Source organism: Salmo salar, chromosome ssa04 (genome assembly GCF_905237065.1).
Source record: "Salmo salar chromosome ssa04, Ssal_v3.1, whole genome shotgun sequence".
NCBI lineage: Eukaryota > Metazoa > Chordata > Actinopteri > Salmoniformes > Salmonidae > Salmo > Salmo salar.
The window spans coordinates 67,917,298-67,943,914 of NC_059445.1; the positions used below are offsets into that span (position 1 = coordinate 67,917,298).

Sequence of the window (26,617 nt, forward strand, 5' to 3'; positions counted from 1 at the left end):
AAGTTTGAAAAAACGAAACTAATTGAAAGGAATGGGAAAATGAAATTTCCTGCAGCGGATTTAAGTATGTGGCTACAACTCAGTTATACATACAACCAGAGCCGATTTCAGCATGTAAATCTTGGTGGGGGAAAAAAATTATAATTACGTGGGATGCTTGCCAGCAAAGCCACTACACCACACAACACTAAACAATACATTAATTGCACTATAACGGTGACAAATGGTGCCTACAAACGGCCTACATAAAGCTGTCCTAACAGCAGTCCCAACATCTTACCACTGCTACACCTGGCTATCAGCGGAGCTTTGTCTGGCAGCGAAACAGTTCATTCAGCCTCATTTACTGCCTTTAAAAAAAAAAGCTGATATGGCTGACTTACTTAAACAAATGCGGTTTCTACTGACAATTGAGATGTACAAACTATAGCATAAGGGATGACATGCGGATAACAGGCAATCCATAGTTTCAATTAAGACATTAACGAGCGAGCTAGGACGGACGTAGTCGATATAACTATTTGTTTTGCACTTTTGAAATGTACAGAGACAGAATTCAGAACATGGGCCATTCTTACAGTATACATATCTCCCTGGCATATTACATCATTTATGCAGCAGCATACAATACATTTTTGGACTCACCTTGTTGTGCTGTGCTCACTTGAACAGGAAGGTGGCGCGGCGGTCCTTCGTGGGCTAATTTTGTCATCAAAGTCTGGCATTCTCTGGATTTATGGTGCTTTCAAAACAGCTGGGAACTCGGAAAAAAACAAGGTTGAATCATGATGATTCATCATCTTCAGGTCGTAGCTCTAGAAAGAGGCCGGATTTAGAATTCTGAGTTGGATGACCATTCAAAACGTGTTTCCCAGTCGGAGCTCGTTTATTCCTGACTTCCCAGTTATCTTGAAATGACTGAGGTCACGTTTTCGCAGTTCCAACTTAACAGTTGTTTTGAGCGTGGCACAAATCATGCTTCATTGACAGCATGGCCAATGTTGAATGTTTATCATTTTAAACTTGGAAAAGAGCCCATTAATCCCAGATTTGGGACCACACAGCCACTCCACTGAATAGCAGGCTAGTGATTGCTTTGCAATGCATGCAGTTAATGTTAGCCACTGTCACTGATTCCTTCCAAACCACTCATTGTTGAATTTGCGATTTCCAACTCATTGTGTAATGTTTATGTCCAATGGCCGATGAGCACCGATATGTTTTATCTATAATTTCTCTTCATTATTTCTCTTCATATGACAAGGATTAAAAAGGATTTGCCAATAGATTGTTGACTTGATTCATGATCATGACTGCTACAGTAGCTAAGATTTTGAAAGAATGATGTTGACATGATCAGTCTAATTAAAGCTACTGTACATATAACGTGATTTGACATTTTATCTGTGGCCAATTACCTTGAGCCTTCTTGGATGGGTACTTATAATGTAACTCTATGGCAGCACCCAAGGGGCTAGAATTTTCTAGCTCTACCCTTAGATTTGGCGGTGACGTAGTGTCCCCATGAGTGACAGAACACTGAGCCAATCATAGTACAACATATTTTCTGCTGGCTTGCCCCACCACCAGAGAAAGCACTGAGCTAGTCTGAAACATCTGCATTTTGGAGCTGCCTTACTCAAGAAACCAAAAAAGAGACCATGTTTGTATGCAACTTTATTAACTCAATGATATACATATTTTTTACATTGCTTGCAAACTGATATGTGACACGTATTAATGCCCAAATAACATGCAAAACAGGCAATCCCCCCCATCCATCAGATTCTGATTCTTCAAGGCGACGACAACAGGGAAAAGTGAGAAAATGATGGATGGTATGTATGATGTTTATGGACATTATTATCTAAATTAAGCTGAAATGACAAATGTAAATTATATTTCATGATTGAACCCTCAAGTGTCAGAAGCCTTTAGTTTCCAGGTGTTTGTGGCTGTCAGATATAATTGAAACATGTATTTGTTCAGTCAGTAAGTATAATAAGAAAGAAAGAGTCACACACTTTATACCTGAGGTTACAAAGCATTATGAACACCTGCCCCACAACTACAACAGTGACACAGATATTTCACTGGATGTATAAATGTGAAGCATCCACTTGGCGTTTTCACTCACTATCAATTATGGTAGTGAGAGGAAGCCCAGTGGCCGGCAGTGGAAGAAGTTGGAAGGAGATGGATTATGGCTGACATTCTGCACATTTTCTCATCTATGAAACATCAAATAAAATAAAATGTTATTGGTCACATATACATGGTTAGCAGATGTTACTGCGAGTGTAGCGAAATGCTTGTGCTTCTAGCTCCGACAGTGCAGCAATATCTAACATGTAATCTAACAATTCCACAACAACTACCTAATACACACACATCTAAGTAAAGGAATGGAATAAGAAAATATACATATAAATATATGGATGAGCAATGTCCGAGCGGAATAGGCAAGATGCAATAGATGGTATAAAATACAGTATATTCATATGAGATGAGTAATGCAAGATTTATAAACATTATTAAAGTGACCAGTGACAATTTATTAAAGTGGCCAATGATTTCAAGTCTGTATGTAGGCAGCAGCCTCACTGTGTTAGTGATGGCTGTTTAACAGTCTGATGGCCTTGAGATAGAAGCTGTTTTGCAGTCTCTCGGTCCCAGCTTTGATGCACCTGTACTGACCTCGCCTTCTGGATGGTAGTGGGGTGAACAGGCCATGGCTCAGGTGGTTGTTGTCCTTGATGATCTTTTTGGCCTTCCTGTGTCATCGGGTGGTGTAGATGTCCTGGAGGGCAGGTAGTTTGCCCCCGGTGATGCATTGTGCAGACCGCACCACCCTCTGGAGAGCCCTGCGGTTGTGGGCGGTGCAGTTGCCGTACCAGGCGGTGATACAGCCCAAGAGGATGCTCTCAATTGTAAACTGTAAAAGTTTGTGAGGGCTTTAGATGGAAAGACACATTTCTTCAGCCTCCTGAGGTTCTTCACCACATTGTCTGTGTGGGTGGACCATTTCAGTTTGCAGGTGATGTGTACGCTGAGGAACTTTCCACCTTCTCCACTGCTGTCCCTTCAATGTGGATAGGGAGGTGCTGCCTCTGCTGTTTCCTGAAGTCCACGATCATCTCCTTTGTTTTGTTGACATTGAGTGAGAGGCTGTTTTCCTGACACCACACTGAGTGCCCTCACCTCCTCCCTATAGGCTGTCTCGTCGTTATTGGTAATCAAGCCTACTACTGTTGTGTCGTCTGCAAACTTGATGATTGAGTTGGAAGCGTGCATGGCCATGCAGTCATGGGTGAACAGCGAGTACAAGAGGGGGCTGAGAACGCACCCTTGTGGGGCCCCAGTGTTGAGGATCAGCGAAGTGGAGATGTTGTTTTCTACCTTCTTTTTTAGAGTCACACTGAAGTCTCAAGTCTGCTTCTCTCATATCCATTACCAAACGAATGATCTTCCACTAGAATGAGTTAGTAATCTGCTTCTATAGTCAGAGCTAGCGATATGCTCCAGCTCATGAATTCCAGAGTAGCTGTCACGTCCTGACCAGTAAAGGGGCTGTTTGTTATTGTAGTTTGGTCAGGGAGTGGCAGGGGGCATTTGTTTAGTGTGGTTCAGGGTTGTTTGGGTTATGTTCTATGTTAGTGTATTTCTATGTTATTTCCAGTTGGTCTATTTCTATGTGGTGTTCATTGGGTTGACCTTCAATTGGAGGCAGCTGCTTCTTGTTGCCTCTGATTGAAGGTCCTATTTATAGGGGTGTGTGTTCTATGGGGGTTTGTGGGTAGTTATTTCCTGGTTTAGTGTTTGTTGCACCTGACGGGACTGTTTGGAGTCGTTTGTTTTGTATGTGTGTTTATTTTGTTTTTCCTTCTTCAATAAAAAAAGATGAGTATACATTTTCCCGCTGTGTTTTGGTCCACTCCTTACGACAATCGTGACAGTAGCTGTATTTGTGTAAATTTCTGTCTGCTACTGTGGCTAATTATTGTTGTTGCCACCGTCACTGTCCGTTCACATTTCTACTGTACCGTTCTATGAATGACGATAAGTCTAAATCCAATAGTGACAGTTTTTACTTCCCTTTTCTGTAGTTCGATGTCCACTTTCCTCGAGCTGCAACTTCCCACACAATTCAGTGTCCCGATCCCCTGCTGATGCTAATTCACTGGGTTTTTCACGCGTGTGTGTCAAGAATGGTCCACCACCTAAAGGACATCCAGCCAACTTGACACAACTGTGGGAAGCATTGGAGTCAACATGGGCCAGCATCCCTATGGAACGCTTTCGACACCTTGTAGAGTCCATGCCCCGACGTATTGAGACTGTTCTGAGGGTAAAAGGGGGTGCAACTCAATATTAGGAAAGTATTCCTAATGTTTTGTACAATCAGTGAATATGCTCACAAAAATGTAATGGGAAAACATGACAATTTTTATGTTTACCCATTAAATTCTTTGGAGCGTATAGTGTGACGTTTTCTGTTTTATAGAGGTTTCCTTTCCGTTAATCAAGTCAGCACCTCTACAAAAATGTTTGGATGTGTGGTCAGTTCATGCTTTTCAGTCAGTATATTAACATCAATGTCAGACATGTTAAAACTCTATTTTTTTTACATTCAATGTAGTACCGTTTTATATATGGCTAGGGCCTTGTATTAAAGGAGTAGTCCACTATTTTACATCTTGATGTTAGATGGTTCCTCCCTTGAAAGTAGTTTATGGGCCTGGAGAAACTAATCCATGGTTCAGTTTTCTTTAAAAAGCCACTACAAACTTCAGCTAACTTTAGCCACCACACGCTAACAATCAATGGAAGTGATGGGGCATGTGCGCATGTATTTCTTTTAATGTCCAAATCACCTGAAATCAATTAAAATTAACTACATATTTGGTTTGATGTTACTTAAAGGTGATTTGGCCATATAAAATAAAAAACATGCTCACATGCCCCCATCACCATGGAGGACAGTTTCTCTTGGCCCATAGACTACTTTCAGGATGAGGAATCATCTAACATCAAGTTGTAAAATAGGAAAAGGAGGACCGAGCACGCCACCATTCTCATCGATGGGGCTGTAGTGGAGCAGGTTGAGAGCTTCAAGTTCATTGGTGTCCACATCACCAACAAACTAGAATGGTCCAAACACAGCAAGACAGTCGTGAAGAGGGCACAACAAAACCTATTCCCCCTCAGGAGACTGAAAATATTTGACATGGGTCCTCAGATCCTCAAAGGGTTCTACAGCTGCAACATTGAGAGCATCCTGACTGGTTGCATCACTGCCTGGTCCGGCAATTGCTCGGCCTCTGACCGCAAGGCACTACGTACGGCCCAGGACATCACTGGGGCTAAGCTGCCTGCCATCCAGGACCTCTACACCAGGCGGTGTCAGAGGAAGGCCCTAAAAATTGTCAAAGACCCCAGCGACCCCAGTCATAGACTGTTCTCTCTGCTACCTCATGGCAAGCGGTAGTGGAGCACCAAGTCTAGGACCAAAATACTTCTCAACAGCTTTTAACCCCAAGCCATAAGTCTCCTGAACAGGTAATCAAATGGCTACCAGGACTATTTGCATTGTGTCACTACATAAATGAAATCTCGAGATAATGGCCAAGGCAATAGAGTCAGAGGTGGGGAAAATAATGAGTGACTTGCAGGAAGCAGGAGAGAAAGAGCAAATGTCGGAGAGCAAGAGGCGAGCCAGGGAAAGGGTCCGAAATAGGGCATTACGACTACTGTCAGGTGTTAGCACCGGAGGATTACTCGGAGTACTGCTTAGCATGACAGTAGCGCCAACCTTTCCAGATGTCCTGTTGGCTGGACTCCTAAGTGCATTGGAACCAAATTAACCATGGATGTAGCAGGTTTAGTTGGAGAAGGAAAACTACTGGCTTTAGCTGTAGTAGGAGTAGCATGTCAAATGTGCAAAGATATCAAATCGTCTGTCAACCCAGGTAAGGATACAGTATTAGCACCACAGTCTGGAGCGTAGGTAGATTTGGATCAGCTGGGTCTGAAGTAGGTGGAACAGGTAGCGGGGGCAGGAACGAGATCAGCTGGGTCTGCAGTAGGTGTAACAGGGGCAGGAACTGGTAGCGGGGGCAGGAACGGGTGTAGAGGTGGTTGGGGGAGCACTTGGAGCAGGGGCTATCAGTGGCATAGTTCTTGGCACAACCGTCGGGGCAATTTTTGGCACTGCCAGGGCATTGGGAGGCGAGATAAAGGGAGCCCAAGCTGTTGAGATATTGGATTCTCCAAACGAGGCAGAGAAGAATGCAGCTCAGTCTGTGGCCATGGAAGCTGGGAATGCCATTACTGCAGTGTGGAACTTGACTCAAAACCATTTCTAGCCACAAAGGGCACCACAGTAAAAGCAATGTACAGTAAAAGCAATGTACAGTAAAAGCAATGTCATAAGCAGTGAATGAGGAGTGCTGAGACGACACAGAAGATTCATTCAAAAGTAACAAGACAGTTGGATTAAGATGTATCAGAGCTAGAGAACTGCTGGTCTACTTTCAAATAGAAACCACTAAAATTAATATTATTTTAACATGTTATTTGTTAGTCTTTAATTGATACTATAATAATCTGGGGTTCACTTTGGCAACATATTTTGCATTTCAATAAAGTGTAATTGAATTGAACGAGGAGAGCTGTAACAATGCACAATATTTGCTTGTAAAAAAACAACAACAACAATGAAGTGCTTTGAGAGACTAGTCAAGGATCATCTCACCTCCACCCTACCTGACACCCTAGACCCATTCCAATTTCTTTACCGCCCCAATAGGTCCACAGACGACGCAATCACAATCACACTGCACACTGCCCTAACCCATCTGGACAAGAGGAATACCTATGTAAGGATGCTGCTCATCGATTACAGCTCAGCGTTTAACACCATAGTACCCTCCAAACTCGTCATTAAGCTCGAGACCCTGGGTCTCGACCCCGCCCTGTGCAACTGGGTCCTGGACTTTCTGACGGGCCGCCCCCAGGTGGTGAAGGTAGGAAACAACATCTCCACCCCGCTGATCCTCAACACTGGGGTGCGTTCTCAGCCCTCTCCTGTACTCCCTGTTCACCCATGACTGCAAGGCCATGCACGCTTCCAACTCAATCATCAAGTTTGCAGACGACACAACAGTAGTAGGCTTGATTACCCACAACGATGAGACAGCCTATAGGGAGGAGGTGAGGGCACTCAGTGTGGTGTCAGGAAAACAGCCTCTCACTCAATGTCAACAAAACAAAGGAGATGATCGTGGACTTCAGGAAACAGCCGAGGGAGCACCTCCCTATCCACATTGAAGGGACAGCAGTGGAGAAGGTGGAAAGTTCCTCGGCATACACATCACTTGCAAACTGAAATGGTCCATCCACACAGACAATGTGGTGAATAACCTCAGGAGGCTGAAGAAATGTGTCTTTCCATCTAAAGCCCTCACAAACTTTTACAGTTTACAATTGAGAGCATCCTGTCGGGCTGTATCACCGCCTGGTACGGCAACTGCACCGCCCACAAACGCAGGGCTCTCCAGAGGGTGACACTACAGTGGTAGGCTTGATTACCAACAATGACAAGATGGCCTACAGGGAGGAGGTGAGGGCCCTCAGAGTGTGGTGTTGGGAACATAACCTCACATTCAACGTCAACAAAACAAAGGAGATGATCGTGGACTTCAGGAAACAGCAGAGGGAACAACCCCCTGTCCACATCGAATGGGCAGTAGTGGAGAAGGTGGAAAGTTTTAAGTTCCATGGCGTACACATCATGGAGAAACTGAAATGGTCCACCCACACAGAGCGTGGTGAAGAAGGCTTGTCACCAAAAACACAACTTTTACAGATGCAAAATTGAGAGCATCCTGTCAGGCTGTATCACCGCCTGGTACGGCAACTGCTCTGCCCACAACCGTAAGGCTCTCCAGAGGGTAGTGAGGTGTGCACAACGCATCACCAGGGGCAACCTACCTGCCCTCCAGGACACATACACCACCCGATGTCACAGGAAGGCCAAAAAGATAATCAAGGATAACAACCACCCGAGCCACTGCCTGTTCACTCAGCTATCATCCAGAAGGCGAGGTCAGTACAGGTGCATCAAAGCTGGGCCCGAGAGACTGAAAAACAGCTTCTATCTCAAGGCCATCAGACTGTTAAACAGCCATCACTAACATTGAGTGGCTGCTGCCAACATACTGACTCAAATCTCTAGCCACTTTAAAAATTAAAAATTGGATGTAATTAATGTATCACTAGTCACTTTAAATAATGCCACTTTATATAATGTTTACATACCCTACATTACTCATCTCATATGTATATACTGTACTCTATCCCATCTACTGCATCTTGTGTGTGCCATTCGGCCATCGCTCATCCATATATTTATATGTACATATTCTTATTAATTCCTTTACACTTGTGTGTATAAGGTAGTTGTGAAATTGTTAGATTACTTGTTAGATATTACTGCACGGTCGGAACTAGAAGCACAAGCATTTCGCTACACTCGCATTAACATCTGCTAACCATGTGTATGTGACCAATACATTTTGATTTGATTTGAAATAATGACTTATTTGCGTGAGTTTCATTCAATGTTTTGTCAATTGATTGGGTTATTGAAAGAGATGGTCAAGTGTTGTGATGTTTTGTCAATGTTTTTCCTCTTATGATTTCATTTCACTGTTGAGTAATGGCTGTGTGTACTATTATTTCAAAAAAAAGTATTACCTTGATGTTGGCTCTGTGTACTATTATTAGAATTTTACAATTTAACCTTGATGTTGGCTGCTAATGATTCAAACCATGTAAATCGTAACAAATAAAAAAGGGAACAATTCAGGCAATCTTGTAGATGAGGAGACACTAATAAAAATAGTTGCAAATGATCCCTGACATTGGTAGTGTTGTTTATTTAAGTACTGTACTGTTGCTCTGTCCTCTACTTCAGTCAGATTGGAGTTTAGTAAAATCAAAGTTGGTTTGTTCTCTCTATGGCTTGTCTGAGGAACATGTATGACATTCCACAAAACAAATACGATCAATGAACAACATGAAGAAAGTAACTCTTAATCTTCCATTGGTCATTTCCATCTCTCCTCAAGGACTGGAGGAGCTGAGGATTATGCCGTTGGGAAAAACCAGAGCCGGCAAGAGCAGTGCTGGCAACACCATCCTGAGAGAAGATAGTTTTCCAACATGCTGGTGTTAAGAGACGGATGGTTCACCGAAGAGGAACAGACTATAATGGATTGATTAATATTGATACTATGCATCAATATTATGGTGTTTCTATTCCAAGAAAAACAAAAATGCAATTTTCAGTAGACTATGTATAAGCCTCAGGGTTTCCTTTAAGAAAATTTGGCGCTGTACAGCGTGACCTTTTGGGAGTAGGCCTAGGCTACTAAGTGACTGTGAGTAAAGAGCAAAATAGTCCTAACATTTCCACACCCTAATTGTAAACTAATCAATACCCAAACAGAGATTCAGTGAAAATAAAAATCTGATTGATTTATCAAGACCAGTCCCCATGCTTGTCTCAGAGCAGCGCAAAACTGTGCTGAAATAGTTGACCACACGTGGGTAGGCTATTGCTTCAAATCCTATTATAACAATAGTATGACTTTGGGTGTTTCAGTAAGCAACAATTTATTGCCTTCATTAGCCTACTTTATTCTAATATTTCTGTCATTCAGTGATATTTATTCCCATAGTAATTTGTTATGGATCCATCCAGATGTGGTTAGAAAGCAGTGCATTTTGGTATGCTATGCAATAGAGATGGGAGAAGTGACATGCCTCGCAAACATCCATTTAAAGTCCCTAAACTCAGCAAGAGTCTATTGTTCTGCTGATAGCGCATCAAGGGTGGATGGCTTCTTTTTAACAGTAGGCCTAATTATGCTAAAAATAATGTTTAAATAAATCTACTGCACATTTTTACATTGTATTCCATTTTCAGCGAGATTATTCAAGCCATCGACTCACTGATGGGTGAAGATGATGAGTGATTGGCAAAGGCCATCTGGAATCTGCTGGCATCATGGCACAACATTAACATTGCTCTAATCACAGTCAGAAGACAGTTGAAGAAACTTAAGTGGACTTATGGAAAGGCTCGGTAATACATTTTTTATACATACAGTACCAGTCAAAAGTTTGGACAAACCTACTCTGTCCAGAGTTTTTCTTTATTTTTACTATTTTCTACATTGTAGGATAATAGTGAAGACATCAACACTATGAAATAACACATATGGAATCATTTAGTAACCAAAAAAGTGTTAAACAAATCAAAATATATTTTATATTTGAAATTCTTCAAAGTAGCCACCCTTTGCCTTGATGACAGCTTTGCACACTCTTGGCATTCTCTCAACCAGCTTCATCTGGACTGCTTTTCCAACAGTCTTGAAGGAGTTCCCACATATGCTGAGCACTGCCGCCTGGGTTTGCATTGCCATTGAGGTCATAAACTGAGTCAAAATGCCAGCAGAGTAAGTAGACCTACAACACATTTAACAGAACAATACTCAACACTAGTGAGACCCCTACAAATATTTTTTTCATCTCTACATGTAGGTCTCCTGATTTATACCCGATGCCAAACTTCAATTGAAAACATTAATCTGTAACTCTGCCAAGTCTACAAGCAAAGATGAACTGGTGAAGGCCATCAAGATGTTTTGGCTTGAGAAACTGACGATACAACAATACAAAAAATACATTGATCATCTCAGCAAGGTTTTACCCGTGGTCGTGGAGCTGTGGGGAAGTGCAATTAAAATGTAGCTGAGATATACAGTAGTTGAAATAAACATCTGCATTTTGAATTGTGAATTTGTCACGTGCGCTGAATACAACAGGTGTAGACCTTACAGTGAAATGCTTGCTTACTTACTTACTAACCAATAGTGCATAAAAGGTATTAGGTGAACAATAGGTAAGAAAAGAAATAAAACAACAGTAAAAAGACAGGCTATATACAGTAGCGAGGCTATAAAAGTAGCAAGGCTACATACAGACACCGATTAGTCAGGCTGATTGAGGTAGCTTGTACATGTAGATATGGTTAAAGTGACTATGCATATATGATGAACAGAGAGTAGCAGTAGCGTAAAAGAGGGGTTGGCGGGTGGTGGGTGGAACACAATGCAGATAGCCGGTTAGCCAATGTGCGGGAGCACTGGTTGGTCGGCCCAATTGAGGTAGTATGTACATGAATGTATAGTTAAAGTGACTATGCATATATGATAAACAGAGAGTAGCAGCAGCGTAAAAAGAGGGGTTGGGGGGTGGGCACACAATGCAAATAGTCCAGGTAGCCATTTGATTACCTGTTCAGGAGTCTAATGGCTTGGGGGTAAAAACTGTGGAGAAGCCTTTTTGTCCTAGACTTGGCACTCCGGTACTGCTTGCCATGCGGTAGTAGAGAGAACAGTCTATGATTGGGGTGGCTGGGTCTTTGACAATTTTTAGGGCCTTCCTCTGACACCGCCTGGTGTAGAGGTCCTGGATGGCAGGCATTTTAGCCCCAGTAATGTCCTGGGCCGTATGCACTACCCTCTGTAGTGCCTTGCGGTCAGAGGCCGAGCAATTGCCATACCAGGCAGTGATGCAACCAGTCAGGATGCTCTCGATGTTGCAGCTGTAGAACCTTTTGAGGATCTCAGGACCCATGCCAAATCTTTTTAGTTTCCTGAGGGGGAATAGGCTTTGTCGACTGTCTTGGTGTGTTTGGACCATTCTAGTTTATTGTTGATGTGGACACCAAGGAACTTGAAGCTCTCAACCTGCTCCACTACAGCCCCATCGATGAGAATGGGGGCATTCTCGGTCCTCCTTTTCCTGTAGCCCACAATAATCTCCTTAGTCTTGGTTACATTGAGGGATAGGTTGTTATTCTGGCACCACCCGGCCAGGTCATGCAATGTAAAAAAATGTCTCCGACTTCCTCCCTATAGGCTGTCTCGTCGTTGTCGGTGATCAGGCCTACCACTGTTGTGTCGTCTGCAAACTTAATGATGGTGTTGGAGTCATGCCTGGTCATGCAGTCATGGGTGAACAGGGAGTACAGGACTGGACTGAGCACGCACCCCTGGGGAGCTCCAGTGTTGAGGATCAGCGTGGCAGATGTGTTGCTACGTGCCCTCACCACCTGGGGGCGGCCCGTCAGGAAGTCCAGGATCCAGTTGCAGAGGGAGGTGTTTAGTCCCAGAATCTTTAGCTTAGTGATGAGCTTTGAGGGTACTATGGTGTTGAATGTTGAGCTGTAGTCAATGAATAGCATTCTCACATAAGTGTTCCTTTTGTCCGGGTGGGAAAGGGCAGTATGGAGTGCAATAGAGATTGCATCATCTGTGGATCTGTTTGGGCGGTATGGAAATAGGAGTGGGTCTAGGGTTTCTGGGATAATGGTGTTGATGTGAGCCATTACCAGCCTTTCAAAGCACTTCATGGCTACGGACGTGAGTGCTACGGGTCTGTAGTCATTTAGGCAGGTTGCCTTTGTGTTCTTGGGCACAGGGACTATGGTGGTCTGCTTGAAACATGTTGGTATTACAGACTCAATCAGGGACATATTGAAAATGTCAGTGAAGACACCTGCCAGTTGGTCAGCACATGCCCGCAGCACACGTCCTGGTAATCCGTCTGGCCCCGCAGCCTTCTGTTTGTTGACCTGTTTAAAGGTCTTACTCACGTCGGCTATGGAGAGCGTGATCACACAGTCGTCCGGAACAGCTGATGCTCTCATGCATGCCTCAGTGTTGCTTGCCTCGAAGCGAGCATAGAAGTGATTTAGCTCGTCTGGTAGGCTCGTGTCACTGGGCAGCTCACAGTGGTGCTTCCCTTTGTAGTCTGTAATAGTTTGCAAGCCCTGCCACATAAGACGAGCATCGGAGCCGGTGTAGTATGATTCAATCTTAGCCCTGTATTGACGCTTTGCCTGTTTGATGGTTTGTCGCAAGGCATAGTAGGATTTCTTGTAAGCTTCCGGGTTAGAGTCCCGCACCTTGAAAGCGGCAGCTCTACCCTTTAGCTCAGTGCGAATGTTGGGGTATGTACGTACAGTCACTGTGGGGACGATGTCCTCGATGCACTTATTGATAAAGCCAGTGACTGATGTGGTGTACTCCTCAATGCAATCGGAAGAATCCCGGAACATGTTCCAGTCTGTGATAGCAAAACAGTCCGGTAGTTTAGCATCTGCTTCATCTGACCACTTTTTTATAGACCGAGTCACTGGTGCTACCTGCTTTAATTTTTGCTTGTAAGCAGGAATCAGGAGGATATAGTTGTGGTCGGATTTAGCAAATGGAGGGCGAGGGAGAGCTTTGTATGCATCTCTGTGTGTGGAGTACAGGTGATCTAGACTTGTTTTCCCTCTGGTTGCACATGTAACATGTTGATGGAAATTTGGTAGAACTGATTTAAGTTACCCTGCATTAAAGTCTCCGGCCACTAGGAGCGCCGCCTCTGGGTGAGTGGTTTCCTGTTTGCTTAGTTCCTTATACAGCTGACTGAGTGCGGTCTTAGTGCCAGCATCTGTCTGTGATGGTAAATAAACAGCCACAAAAAGTATAGCTGAAAACTCTCTAGGCAAGTAGTGTGGCCTGCAATTTATCACAATATACTCTACTTCAGACGAGCAAAATCTAGAGACTTCCTTAGATTTCGTGCACCAGCTGTTGTTTACAAATATGCACAGACCGCCCCCGCCCTCGTCTTACCGGAGTGTGCAGTTCTATCTTGCCGGTGCAGCGTGTATCCCGCTAGCTGAGTATCCATGTTGTCATTCAGCCACGATTCCGTGAAACATAGGATATTACAGTTTTTGATGTCCCGTTGGTAGGATATTCACTACTCTTTCTATTCTGGTTAGAGCCAGTTTGCGCTGTTCTGTGAAGTGAGTAATACACAGCGTTGTACGAGATCTTCAATTTCTTGGCAATTCTCACATGGAATAGCCTTCATTTCTCAGAACAAGACTAGACCGACGAATTTCAGAAGAAAGGTCTTTGTTTCTGGCCATTTTGAGCCTGTAATCGAACCCACAAATGCTGATGCTCCAGATAGTCAAGTAGTCTGAAGGCCAGTTTTATTGCTTCTTCAATCAGGACAACAGTTTTCAGCTGTGCTAACATAATTGCAAAAGGGTTTTCTAATGATCAACTAGCCTTTTAAAATGATGAACTTGGATTAGCTAACACAATGTGCCATTGGAACACAGGAGTGATGGTTGCTGATAATGGGTCTCTGTACGCCTATGTAGATATTTCATACAAAATCTGACATTTCCAGCTACAATAGTCACTTACAACATTAACAATGTCTACACTTTATTTCTGATCAATTTGATGTTATTTTAATGGACCAAAAATTTGCTTTTCTTTCAAAAACAAGGACATTTCTAAGTGACCCCAAACTTTTGAACGTCAGTGTATATATATATTTACCAAAGATATATGCGGGATTGGAAATGATGCAGATAATTACACTGATAGAAGCCACAATCTATCTGCAATATTAAAGCTGATCTACCCTCCCCTCAAAAAAAGTATGGACTACAGATTGATGTCCATGGAGACAAAATTGCGACATGTTTATGCATCTGCCTAACAAATAGGTGATAAGCTTTCTGTGGTGCCAGGGCATGTAGCATATATCTTTGCTTTACATAATGGATAATTGTTTATTGGTAGGCCTATTTGGTCTAAATTTTCTAATGTTAATCCTAACATTTCACGAAGCTATACACGGTGTCGCAATGCTGATATTTAGGCTGCTGCTTGGCGGCAATAATCAAATTACTTGTTCTGTTCAGTAATTCAAGATGTAAATTCAAACAATGCCGATTGTAAAACGTATTTTCAATGTGTATATTAATTATTCCCTTAATTTCTGTATTACATCCCCATGTACATCCCCCTGGGCACAGAGGTCGAGTCAACGTCCATTTCACGTTGGTTCAACGTTATTTCATTGAAATGCCATGGAAACAACATTGATTCAACCAGTGTGTGCCCAGTGGGTCTCCATGTTCATCTTCCTCAGTGTGTGTAAATAAAGTTCCCTGTGTGTGTTAACTGTTGTGCTGCCTTACTCCCCACTAACCGGGGCGATGTCAATGGTTCACAGGTAAGCAAATAAGTAGAGCCGGGTCGCTCTCTTTCACATTGTATTTAATGACTTTACTATGGGGTCCACAAAGAGGATGAACTAATGATGAATTTCAACAAATATCTACCTAGCTACAACATGATATCAGACACCTGGTTGGGGTCACAGCCTTTTTATACACCAAGGAGTCATCCCTGCCAAATCAATGTCTGCCTACAGCATCCCTCCTATATCCCTCCCATTTCCCTACTCGTGTTGACTCTCAGTGAGGATGTGACCAATTTGGCTGATCTTATGTTGTATTCCCCTGAAGGTCAGAACCCTGCTGTCTCCCCTTTTTGACATACACTATATATGAAAGTATATGGACAACCCTTCAAATGAGTGGATTTGGCTATTTCAGACACACCCGTTGCTGACGGGTGTATAAAATCAAGCACAGACAAACATTGGCTGTAGAATGGCCTTACTGAAGAGCTCAGTGACTTTCAACGTGGCAGGTTGAAGGGAACTCTTAACGCTACAGCATACAATGACATCCTACATGATTCTGTGCTTCCAACTTTGTGGCAACAGTTTGGGGAAGGTTTGGGTTTTCCTGTTTCAGCATGACAATGCCCCCATGCACAAAGCGAGGTCCATACACAAATGGTTTGTAGAGATCGGCGTGGAAAAACTCGACTGGCCTGCACAGAGCCCTGACCTCAACCCCATCAAACACCTTTAGGATGAATTGGAGTGCTGACTGCGAGCTAGGCCTAATCGCCCAACATCAGTGCCCGACCTCACTAATGCTCTTGTGGCTGAATGAAATGATATCCCTGCAGCAATGTTCCAATATCTAATGGAAAGTCTTCCCAGAAGAGTAGAGGCAAAGGGGGTCCAACTCCATATAAATTCCCATGGTTTTGGAATGAGATGTTCGACGAGCAGGTGTCCACATACTTTTGGTCACGTTGTGTATGTTGTCACAGCAAACGTCCTGTCCCCTTGGCTCCACCCGTTGAGTTCCTCAGCTGCCTACAGCCACCGCAGCCTGCTCTGTGTCCCTGTTTACATCGCTAGTAGCTATAGTAGATCTGTACACAGTGTTTTAGTGTGAGCACGACCAAGGTTTGACCGTAATATGGAGTGGAATGTCAAGGCTGAACATGAGCAGGGTTGGTCTAATTTATACCATATGCAACACAATAACTCAATTAGCTACGCAAACTGGCCATTCTGCATACTTGTCACGCCCTGACCAGGTGAACTCTTCTATTTTGGTCAGGGTGTGGCATTTCTATAGTTTATTTTCTATGTTTTTGGTATAGCCTTGCTTTGGGGCGTATTTCTATGTTGGGTTCTGTCGATTCCCAATCAGAGACAGCTGTCACTAGTTGCCTCTGATTGGGGAATCATATTTAAGTTCCTTTTCCCCCCACGATGTTTGTGGGTTGTTGTCTCTTTTTGTTGGAGCAGTAGCGATACGTTTATTCTCTGTTTTGACCGTGTTATTTCAGTCTGTAATAAATAACATGAGTTCGCTCCCAGCTGCGCCTTGGTCCACTTCTTCCTTCCTGCACGACGATCGTTACAATACTTGCATTTTGTGCAGCCACAAAGTCTATGGGCTCGTTCCTCTGCCCAGGTCAGATATTTTGAAATCATTTATTTTATTTGTATTTATTTATTTCACTAGGCAAGTCAGTTAAGAACAAATTCTTATTTACAATGACGGCCTATCCCGGCCAAACCCTCCCCTAACCCGGACGACGCTGGGCCACACATTTTACAATGCCTGGATAGATATTTTCTATATATCAGCAAATCACATCATATTCTATAGGAATCTGTCAATCAATAACACAGTCAATGACGTGTCACACAACCACTAGTTGATGCATGCGACGTCTGAGCAGGGGAACTCAACCTATAATTTGTCGCAACTATGAAGGGTAGCCATTTTGCGTAGGTGTAAATGAGGCTTTGTTCGGTCACTGCAGCATTCACCTGATGGTTTCAGCACCTTGTCTTGGACCATCTGTCATGTTTGTGGTCGGTTCATAGTGTCCGAGGCTGAGGCACTGCTACGTTAGGAGGATATCAAATGTAAGGCCCCGTACACACTCAGGTTGCACAATGCATTTGACACAATGGGTGTGATACAACTGATATTTTTGTGATACAAAACTGATACAACAGATCATTTAGTGATGCGTTGTATAACTGATGAGCCAAATGTGTTTTATATCAGTTGAAAACTTGAGTGTGTATGGAGCCTAAGGCCTAGATTCAATCAGATCAAGCGTTAACTGGAGATAGTCAACACCTACATAGCTTATGTTTTTGCATTGTCAGAGGTGTGACTGCGTTGGAGCTGTCAAATCACTGAGCAGCTGCTCTTGATCATTGTCAAGAAGTTCAGAATGAGAAAGTGAAGGATATATAGAAATAATGACACTCAACTTGAAAATGATTCAACAAAATAATGAGGATTTCTATCATCCTAATAGAGGTCTAGATTACATCTCACATTTCAGTGTTTGAACTTGTAATCAAGGCTGCATGGAATTTATCTTAATGCGACCAATGGTAATGTCCGGTTTAGGTTTAATGCCGGGAGCTGCTTGTGGATTTGACAGCTTTATTGTCTTATAATGCTCACGTATGCTTGACATGAGCGTGATCATTAAACATTGGTTAGAAATTACATAAAGCCTTTACATTAGACTGGGTGCATCTTATTACCAGTTGAACACAAATATTAGTTAAAGTAAATGGAACATATTGCATTGTTATTGTAAAAACGTCATTCATGATTCAGGAATAGACCTTTAAAATATAATACTCTCCCCAACAGTCGACAATGCGCAATTGATTGAATTCCAGCCTCTGAGTGGGTTATATAAAAAAAATATCTCACAAACACACTCAAGTAAGTTCATTAATTAACACAGAACCCTCTCACCCCCGTCCACAATAAAAACACAGTGACAAAGCCTTTGGATTAACTTTTTACTAAAAAATGATCAAAATAAAGATGTACAATTGAAACCAAAATAGGATGCCATTTTAATTTTACAGACATATGGCAGAACCAAAACGCATGGCCTGAAATATGTTATAGCTGGTTAATTCTCTCAAAGCAACAAGGTCCATCCGGTGTGTGTGTGTGTGTGTGTGTGCGTGTGTGTGTGTACCAGAAGAGGCTGGTGAGAGAAGCTATAGGAGGACGGGCTGGAATGGAATCAATGGAACAGAGTCAATCATGTGGTTTCCATGTGTTTGATGTGTTTGATACTGTTTCATTGATTCCATTCAGCCATTACAATGAGCCCGTCCTCCTATACCTCCTCCCACCAGCCTCCTCTGTACATGTCGTGTACACAGTGGCAGATTTAGGTATAGGCGACATGGGTAGTCGCCCAGGGTGGCATCTTGCCGGGGCGGCACGGGGCGGCCGCACCAAAAATAATCGGAATGGTGACATTTGTGCGATCGGTTTTCTATCGCTCATTAGCACGTCACGTCAATGATATCATGTCACCGTGTGGGACTGTGGGTCAATTAACCTTGTCGGAGTGGGAGCCCTGATTCTAGTTTATGAGCTAGGCAGGCTACTGGGAAGGTCTCCCACTCAGAAGTACGAGATGGGGAGGGGGCGGGGGTAGGTTGACCTCAGGTCTCCCCACTGGAAACCCGAGGTAGGGGGAGCTGGGGAATCTATCAAATAGCACACCGCTAACTTTGTACAGTACTAATGGAATTAGTAAAATCAGTCACACTATGAAATTCTACCAAATAAACCACAGTTCATTCATAATACTGTGAATATATAGTTTCACAGACATATTGTTGCATTTTTTTCTGGTTTGTGTGAAATCATTAACAATAATATAAAATCAGTCTGCACACCACCAAGGTGAATTGGTTTAATCTTGACTCTTGGTTGACAGTGTTGGGGGATGGGTAATTTATTGATGCTCGAGTGCCAAATCAACACAAATTTGTTTCTATTTGTCTTTGTTACTTCTTTTTGATATTTATGCGTTTTATTTTGTATGTATTTTTAAATGTTATGATTATTTATTTGTGTTGTTCCAAATGTCTGAATAAAATGGACAGTTAGTGCAGGAGGGGGCTGAAGTGGGGGTCCGCCCAGGCAGCCATACAAGCTACAACCACTACTACGTGTACATGTATGTGGACGTGTATGTGAATGTGTGTAAGGGCAAAAGACAGAGGCAGCAATTGAAAACATTGATAACATTGCACATATTTGTCCGACAACAACAATAGCAGAAACAGGTTTTGGGGCAAAAAAGTTGAAAATGAAAGAGACAAAAGGATGACACAGTAAAAGTCAGTGTCCTATTGCTGCCCACGGGCCTAGAGATTGCCCTTCCATCGGCCATGTGTTGAAATCTCCACTGCAAACTAATAACTTCAATGAGAGGAAGTAGACCATAGATTCTTCTACTGAGGATCCACAGTGAGGATCCACAGTGTTAGGGACCAAGAGGACCAAAGCTTTGACCATGGCTCAATAATACAAATATTCTTCTTCTTTTTTACTCAATAAATACTGTTTATATAAGCTTTGACTCGTGAAATAATATAGCAATGAGGAAAAAATTGCGTTTCTCATTTCACATTAAAAAAAAATGCATTACACTCTCCATACACAATAATCTGAAATATCTACCCAGATAAGACGTTCAACAGCCGCGAACATTGAAAAAACATTGAAAAATCAGGAGACGGACAGTAAATGTAATTGATCGTTACAAAAAATAGATCAAACGACACAAAAAATATTGTTTGTTTTCTAGTGGAAACGCAAGTAAAGCATTTAAACATAAAATTCGGTCTATCAGCCACATTCTGGTCTATGACTGCACAGTGTGGGGTGTGGCTAGAGGATGGGGTGGGGCAAGATGATGGGGGTGATGCTAGAGGATGAGGATGGGACTAATTAACATTCATCGCTGAATATATTAATATGTAGAGAAAAGGTATCTAGATGGGCAGAGTTGATACCATGCCCATGGAACATGGCGCTTTGAACTGAACGTTGAAGGAATAAAACGCTGTCTCAATGTCTCTCCTTTTTCAACAACGTCGTCTTATCCATTATTGCGATGAATTATTTATTTAAAGATGGTTACAAAAAGAGAACTGCCCTCTGTCCACTACTGAATCAGCTATTTACATCTGTTTAAAAAGCAAGCATGTTATACAGTCTCTTCTTTGTACAGAACATCTTTTTTCTTTAGCTTCGTCTTCACAGAATATACATATTTACTAAATCTTCACAGTTTATTTATCTTATATGTATTATCAATAGAGTTATTGTAGTTTATTAATAATTATAGTTTTTTATCTCCATGATGACAACAGGAGACAGTCCCCACATGATGTCAGTTATTGATATTCAGTGAGATTGTTGTCTGGCAGTTGTCTTTTGAACACTGCTCTCGTCTGGTAACAATTGTCCACATTTGGAAAACAATCTTGATTGTGATTCAGTTTGCCAATTCAGTCAGCAATCCACAGTTACACGTTTCAAGTTTTCTGGTCTTCCTTTATTTTTCATTTTCACTTCACTCTCAATTCCTCCTGCTCTTCCTTCGCCAGTGATTACAATGATAAGTTGGCACAGGGTCTTCAGTGGAACATCTCAGACGCAATCTCCACCTCTGCACCCGAAAATGGCAGCTTGATTACAATTAGCCCTCACTTGGCCACACAGTAAAAATACAGATTGTACTTTTCCACAGAACTCCATCCAAAATGGCCACAGATTCACTACATACTCAAATGGCAAAGTCCCAATTTCTGCTATATTAAAAAACCTCCACAATGTTAGTTAGTCCCTGTCTGCCCACACACTGGTGGTGGTGTCTGGTTTGGGTGGTGTTTGTCCTGTGTCTTTGTGGTATATGGTGGTTGTGGGTTTGTCGTTTTTAAGGCACTTGGAAGGTTTTTGGTTTTCACGGGAGCTCAGAGGAGACCAAGGCCAGGCCGGAGCTCTGGCGGAGTGAGGGGCCCGAGTGGACCGCTTTGGGACAGTCGGGCGTCAGGACGCGCCCATTCTCCCCCACACTGCCTGTGATCGACAGGCGTGCCTTGTTCCTCATGGCCTCCGTGAAGGTCAGCTGGGTAGGGAAGGGGGGATAGGGGGATAGAGACAGAGAGAGGAGAGATGGGGATAGTGAGAAAGAGAAGAGGCAAATATAAGAAAAAGGGAGGGGGAACAGATAGAGGGAGAGGGGAAGAAAGAGGGGGAGAGAGAGAAAGCAAGGGGGACAGAGAGAGAGAGGGAATAGTGAGAGAGAAAGAAAAGGGAAGAGAGGGACAGAGAAAAACATGTCAGCTCATCTAGGCATACAAAATGACGCTAACAATTCTAAGATCAGGAAGCATCATGAAGATGGATAATGTCAGGGATGAATATAGTACAGTAACTACATCTAACGTCACACCACAGAATCACAGGACATCCATCATGGCCATTCAATAATATCTTATAACGCCACTTTATGTGCACATTTGATACAAGACTACCATTGACTACTATGGTTATTAGACATTGGATGATTTATGTGTGGGCGAGGGACGACAGGGCAGCTGACCAAGCAACAGTAAAGGGAATGAAGAGAGGGCTGAGAGAGGGGGCCTACAGCACCAACAGGAGACACATAACCACGTCAGACACATACTGTAGATCTGCAAGTCAAATATCGCTGGACCCGAGGGAAATATCTTAGAGATCGGAGCTCAAGTCAATATAGCTCTCAGAGGGGCAGTTAGTTTCCACTTACTTATACTGTCTGTTTTAGAAAAGTGCCGTTAGTTCAACTAAACCTAGGGTATGGCAAAGTGTGTGTGTGTGTGGGGGGGGGGGGTATTAGCCATTTGGGCAGTTAGACATTTTTAGGCCATAGTTAGGTAGCCTACAATATATACGAAAATCATAACTTGTACGCAGATCTTTATAAATGGTATGAAACATTGTATCAATGAACAAGGTGGCTCTGAAAATACTGAAACATTTTGTATCAACAAGGCGGCTCTGAGAATATTGATTGGAACAACGAAGGGGTGGCTCACACATCTTTCCCCGGGCCAGCTTGTCTCTGATATTATTGTGTTGCCCACACAGTAGTTGAACTGTCTGTGATTATTGTATTTCAAAAACAGCCCTACATCCACACTATAGCTAAATAACTGAACAATATTTAATGAAGTTTTACCTGCAAGATTGATCTGTAAGAATTTAATTGAGGAAGATGGACAAGCAAGACTGATAAAGTGAGAGGTGGAAATGCATTATACCAGAGACAGGTAGGCTACAGATAGGGATGCAGGCAGAGGATGATGATGATGAAGTAGGCCTACAGCAAGAAGTAAAAATAGTTATATCAATTACAATTCTGTCACTGCATGACAGAACATTTGTTATAGCCTACAATTGTTATTTTCTTTGAAGCCAAAAAAAGGACATGTATTTTGGGGAAATGCTCTAAAAAGAAAGTTGTTCAGTTCTGTTTATGTTCATACCAATACATGAAAACAAAATTGCACTAGCCTACTTAGCAAATGAACGTAAATATAAATTAGGCCGACAGTTATCACAGCCTATATTTTAATAACAATAAAATCGCTTTTGGTTTTGAATGGTCACCAAAAAATGGTCACCTTGCCATACCCAACTGAGGCCCCTGGTTTAGACAGGGCACTATGGCTATGTGCGACGTTAGCAGGTGCCTGTGTGTGTCATAGTCAGGGTTGTGAAATTCCAGAAACTTTCCCAAACAATCAAGGTTGGAGGATTCCTGGAATAAGAAGGAAATAAGCAGAGACGGGATTTCGAGAAAACCTGAGAATTCCTGGGAAACTTTCCCCAAATTCCCAGAAATCCAGGTTGGTGGATTCACGGAGTGAATAAGTAAGGAGAGAATACACCAAAAGGAAATCCTTCAACTGGTATTTCTGGAAAACATGAGAATAATATCCCAAATTCCTAGATTTCCAGAAATCCCGGTTGGAAGATTCCCAGAATCAATTGGGAATAAGCAGGGAGGGATTCCTGCAACCGGGATTTCTCTAAAACGTGGGAATTTTGGAGAAGTTTCGAGAAATGTGCAACCCTAGTCACAGTCAACAGCATGAGACATTGTCTGCAGCCAAACAAACCAAACAGACAATAGAAACGGCGGCCACCTTCCCCCGCCGGGAAGCCAAGAGACAGACGAGAACGTCACATGACCACAAACGAGCGAATCACAAGGCAGAGGAAGTAAAGGAAGCATTGCCACCGGTTGTACAGTCAATCAGCAGCATGGCAAGCTAGCTAGCGGCCAATAAGGGAGGTTCAACTTACAGTACCACAGGAGGGGGGCCTAGAGGGGTGGGTGGGGGATGGAGGAGGCTTTTTCTATACTGGCATTATATCATAACATCCCCATCGCTCCCATCATCGCTCCCATACCCGTCGAAAACCTCACTATACGTGGCTAAGTTGTGGGTGCTTGGGGAAGGGCTGGGGCCGGGGGTGTGGCCAGGGCTATAGCCAGGACTGTGACTGGGGTGAGGGCTTGTTCTGGGGCTGGAGCAGCTGGGGCGGGGGCTGCTAGGGGTCAGGTGGTGGGGGAGGTGGTGGTGGTGGTGTTCAGACATCGGTGCCTCCACCTTCATTCGCTTGGCCTCGTTCCGGGACTTGTAGCAGAATTCGATGAGGGCCACCAGCATGGCCAGACCCAGGCCCCCCACAAGGATATAGAAGACCCCCGCCACATTGCTCAACGACAGGGCCTGGGACGACTTGTCCTGGGGGGTTGGAGGAGAGACACAGGGCAGACAGGAAATCAGAGGCGTGACAGTGGTGGGGTGCCGAGAACACACAAATTAAAACACAGACTCACATACATACTCATACATAAAATACTAGGCAATTATATTACACATTACAACACAAGTACACAAATACAAAGTTAACAAATCTAACACACACACACACACACACACACACACACACACACACACACACACACACACACACACACACACACACACACACACACACACACACACACACACACTTTCCAGTCCACCTTCTCTAGCTATGAGCTCTGTGGCTAGCGTTGTAGCTGTTATCATCATGAAATTACCATTCAAATCAATCTAAAGCGTGACTATGATGTTTTTACAGCAATTAAAAAGGAAAACAATTATTCTAGTTTGCTAACTGTCAACAATTGTCAACAGGCAGTTTTTTCCTCGGTAGCTCCCTAGCCCTCTGTTATCTCTGCTTATTGTCATTTTGTAATTAGATGCTGTGGTTTAAGACACACGAGAGCAGCTCTCTCACATTTCTTCTCTCCTCTTTTGGAGCAGGTTGGTTTCCTGCTCCTAAAGTAGGATGGTTTCTTTTCAAAAGGAATCTGTTCAGGTTAGAGACTTCACTAAACACTGCCTTGTCTTGTTATGCATCTGATCTGCTGCTGATGGGAGTGTGTGTGAGCACATTCTAACAAAACTGGAGAGCTACTTTTTAATTATACTTGACAAGAAAATACTGTACACTTGACAAGGACTTGTTTTGCCGCTAAGGCGTTTACATGCTGCTTTGTTGATGCGGGAGTTCTCTTTACATGCTTGAGTAGTGGCCAACTGCTATATTTGCTATATCCAATCTAGAGTGGGCTGGAATGACTGGCATACTAATCATAGAAAAATAATAGGTTTCAAACCTGTTCTACTCATTCTAATTCTTTGATACTAATAATCTGCTGGGACATCACAACTGCACAACTTGAATTCATTCATTGCTAAGTGTCCTACTAAGTATACACTACTAAGTGTGGCACAGATACAGGTGACAACCATATGAATGGGATCCTGCAGGTCTCATCATTTCATACACTACCGTTCAAAAGTATGGGGTCACTTAGAAATGTCCTTGTTTTCCATGAAAACATACATGAAATGAGTTGCAAAATGAATAGGAAATATAGTCAAGGTCAAGCTGCTCCTACAACAGCTCAATAGGGTTGAGATCTGGTGACTGTGATGGCCACTTCATTATAGACAGAATACCAGCTGACTGCTTCTTCCCTAAATAGTTCTTGCATAGTTTGGAGCTGTGCTTTGGGTCATTGTCCTGTTGTAGGAGGAAATTAGCTCCAATTAGGCGCCGTCCACAGGGTATGGCATGCGTTGCAAAATGGAGTGATAGCCTTCCTTCTTCAAGATCCCTTCTACCCTGTACAAATTTCCCACTTTACCACCACCAAAGCACCCCCAGACCATCACATTGCCTCCACCATGCTTGACAGATGGTGTCAAGCACTCTTCCAGCATCTCACGATTGTTTTTCTTTGTGATTCGAACACCTCAAAGTTAGATTCGTCTGTCCATAACTTTTTTTCCAATCTTCCTCTGTCCAGTGTCTGTGTTCTTTTTCCCATCTAGTCTTTCATTTTTATTGGCCAGTCTGAGATATGGCTTTTTCTTTGCAACTCTGCCTAGAAGGCCAGCATCCCGGAGTCGCCTCTTCACCGTTAACGTTGAGACTGGTGTTTTGCGGGTACTATTTAATGAAGCTGCCAGTTGAGGACTTGTGAGGCGTCTGTTTCTCAAACTAGACACTCTAATGTACTTGTCCTCTTGCTCAGTTGTGCACCGGGGCCTCCCACTCCTCTCTCTATTCTGGTTAGAGCCAGTTTGCGTTGTTCTATGAAGGGAGTAGTACACAGCATTGTACGAGATCTTCAGTTTCTTGGCAATTTCTCACATGGAATAGCCTTCATTTCTCAGAGCAAGAATAGACTGACGAGTTTCAGAAGAAAGTTCTTTGTTTCTGGACATTTTGAGCCTGTAATCGAACCCACAAATGCTGATGCTCCAGATACTCAACTAGTCTAAAGAAAGCCAGTTTTTTTGCTTCTTCAATCAGGACAACAGTTTTCAGCTGTGCTAACATAATTGCAAAAGTGTTTTCTAACGATCAATTAGCCCTTTAGAATGATAAACTTGGATTAGCTAACACAACGTGCCATTGGAACACAGGAGTGATGGCTGCTGATAATGGGCCTCTTTACGCCTATGTAGATATTCCATAAAAAATCTGCCGTTTCCAGCTACAATAGTCATTTACAACATTAACAATGTCTACACTTTATTTCTGATCAAAAAGGACATTTCTAAGTGACCCCAAAATGTTGAATGGTAGAGTACAGTACATTGCTGTGCTGCATACCACTGAATTGTGAGCATGCCTTCTAGTGTGGTGTGTTGTATCCCTCAGGCTACTCTTTAAGTCTCTCTGTTCTATTTTTGTGCGTGTGTCAGCCAGCCTGCCTGTCTGCCTGCCTCCCTATCTGCCTGCCTACCTACCTATCACTCAGTCAACCTGTCTGTCTGCCTTTCTACCTGCCTGCCTACCTGTCTGTCTGCCTTTCTACCTGTCTACCTGTCTTCC

The 26,617-nt window shown here is 43.0% G+C and overlaps 1 protein-coding gene across 4 annotated transcripts in view; it reads right to left on the reverse strand.

Annotated features, from left to right (window-relative positions):
• Nucleotides 1-18,133: 18,133 nt before the first annotated feature.
• The window catches only part of LOC106603719 (glutamate receptor 4), a 209,658-nt gene continuing 201,174 nt past the window's right edge, over nt 18,134-26,617 (reverse strand). For 2 of the 4 annotated variants that reach the window (XM_014197748.2, XM_014197742.2), the window contains exons 15-16: nt 23,827-23,964; nt 18,134-21,290 (exon numbers count right to left, since the gene is read on the reverse strand). In XM_014197748.2, coding sequence (XP_014053223.1) covers nt 21,126-21,290; nt 23,827-23,964 — 303 coding nt within the window. In that variant the 3' untranslated portion in view covers nt 18,134-21,125. Of the gene's footprint in view, nt 21,291-21,400; nt 23,965-26,617 lie in introns of those variants that run through there. The other 2 variants (XM_045717277.1, XM_045717275.1) reach the window with 1 other exon arrangement.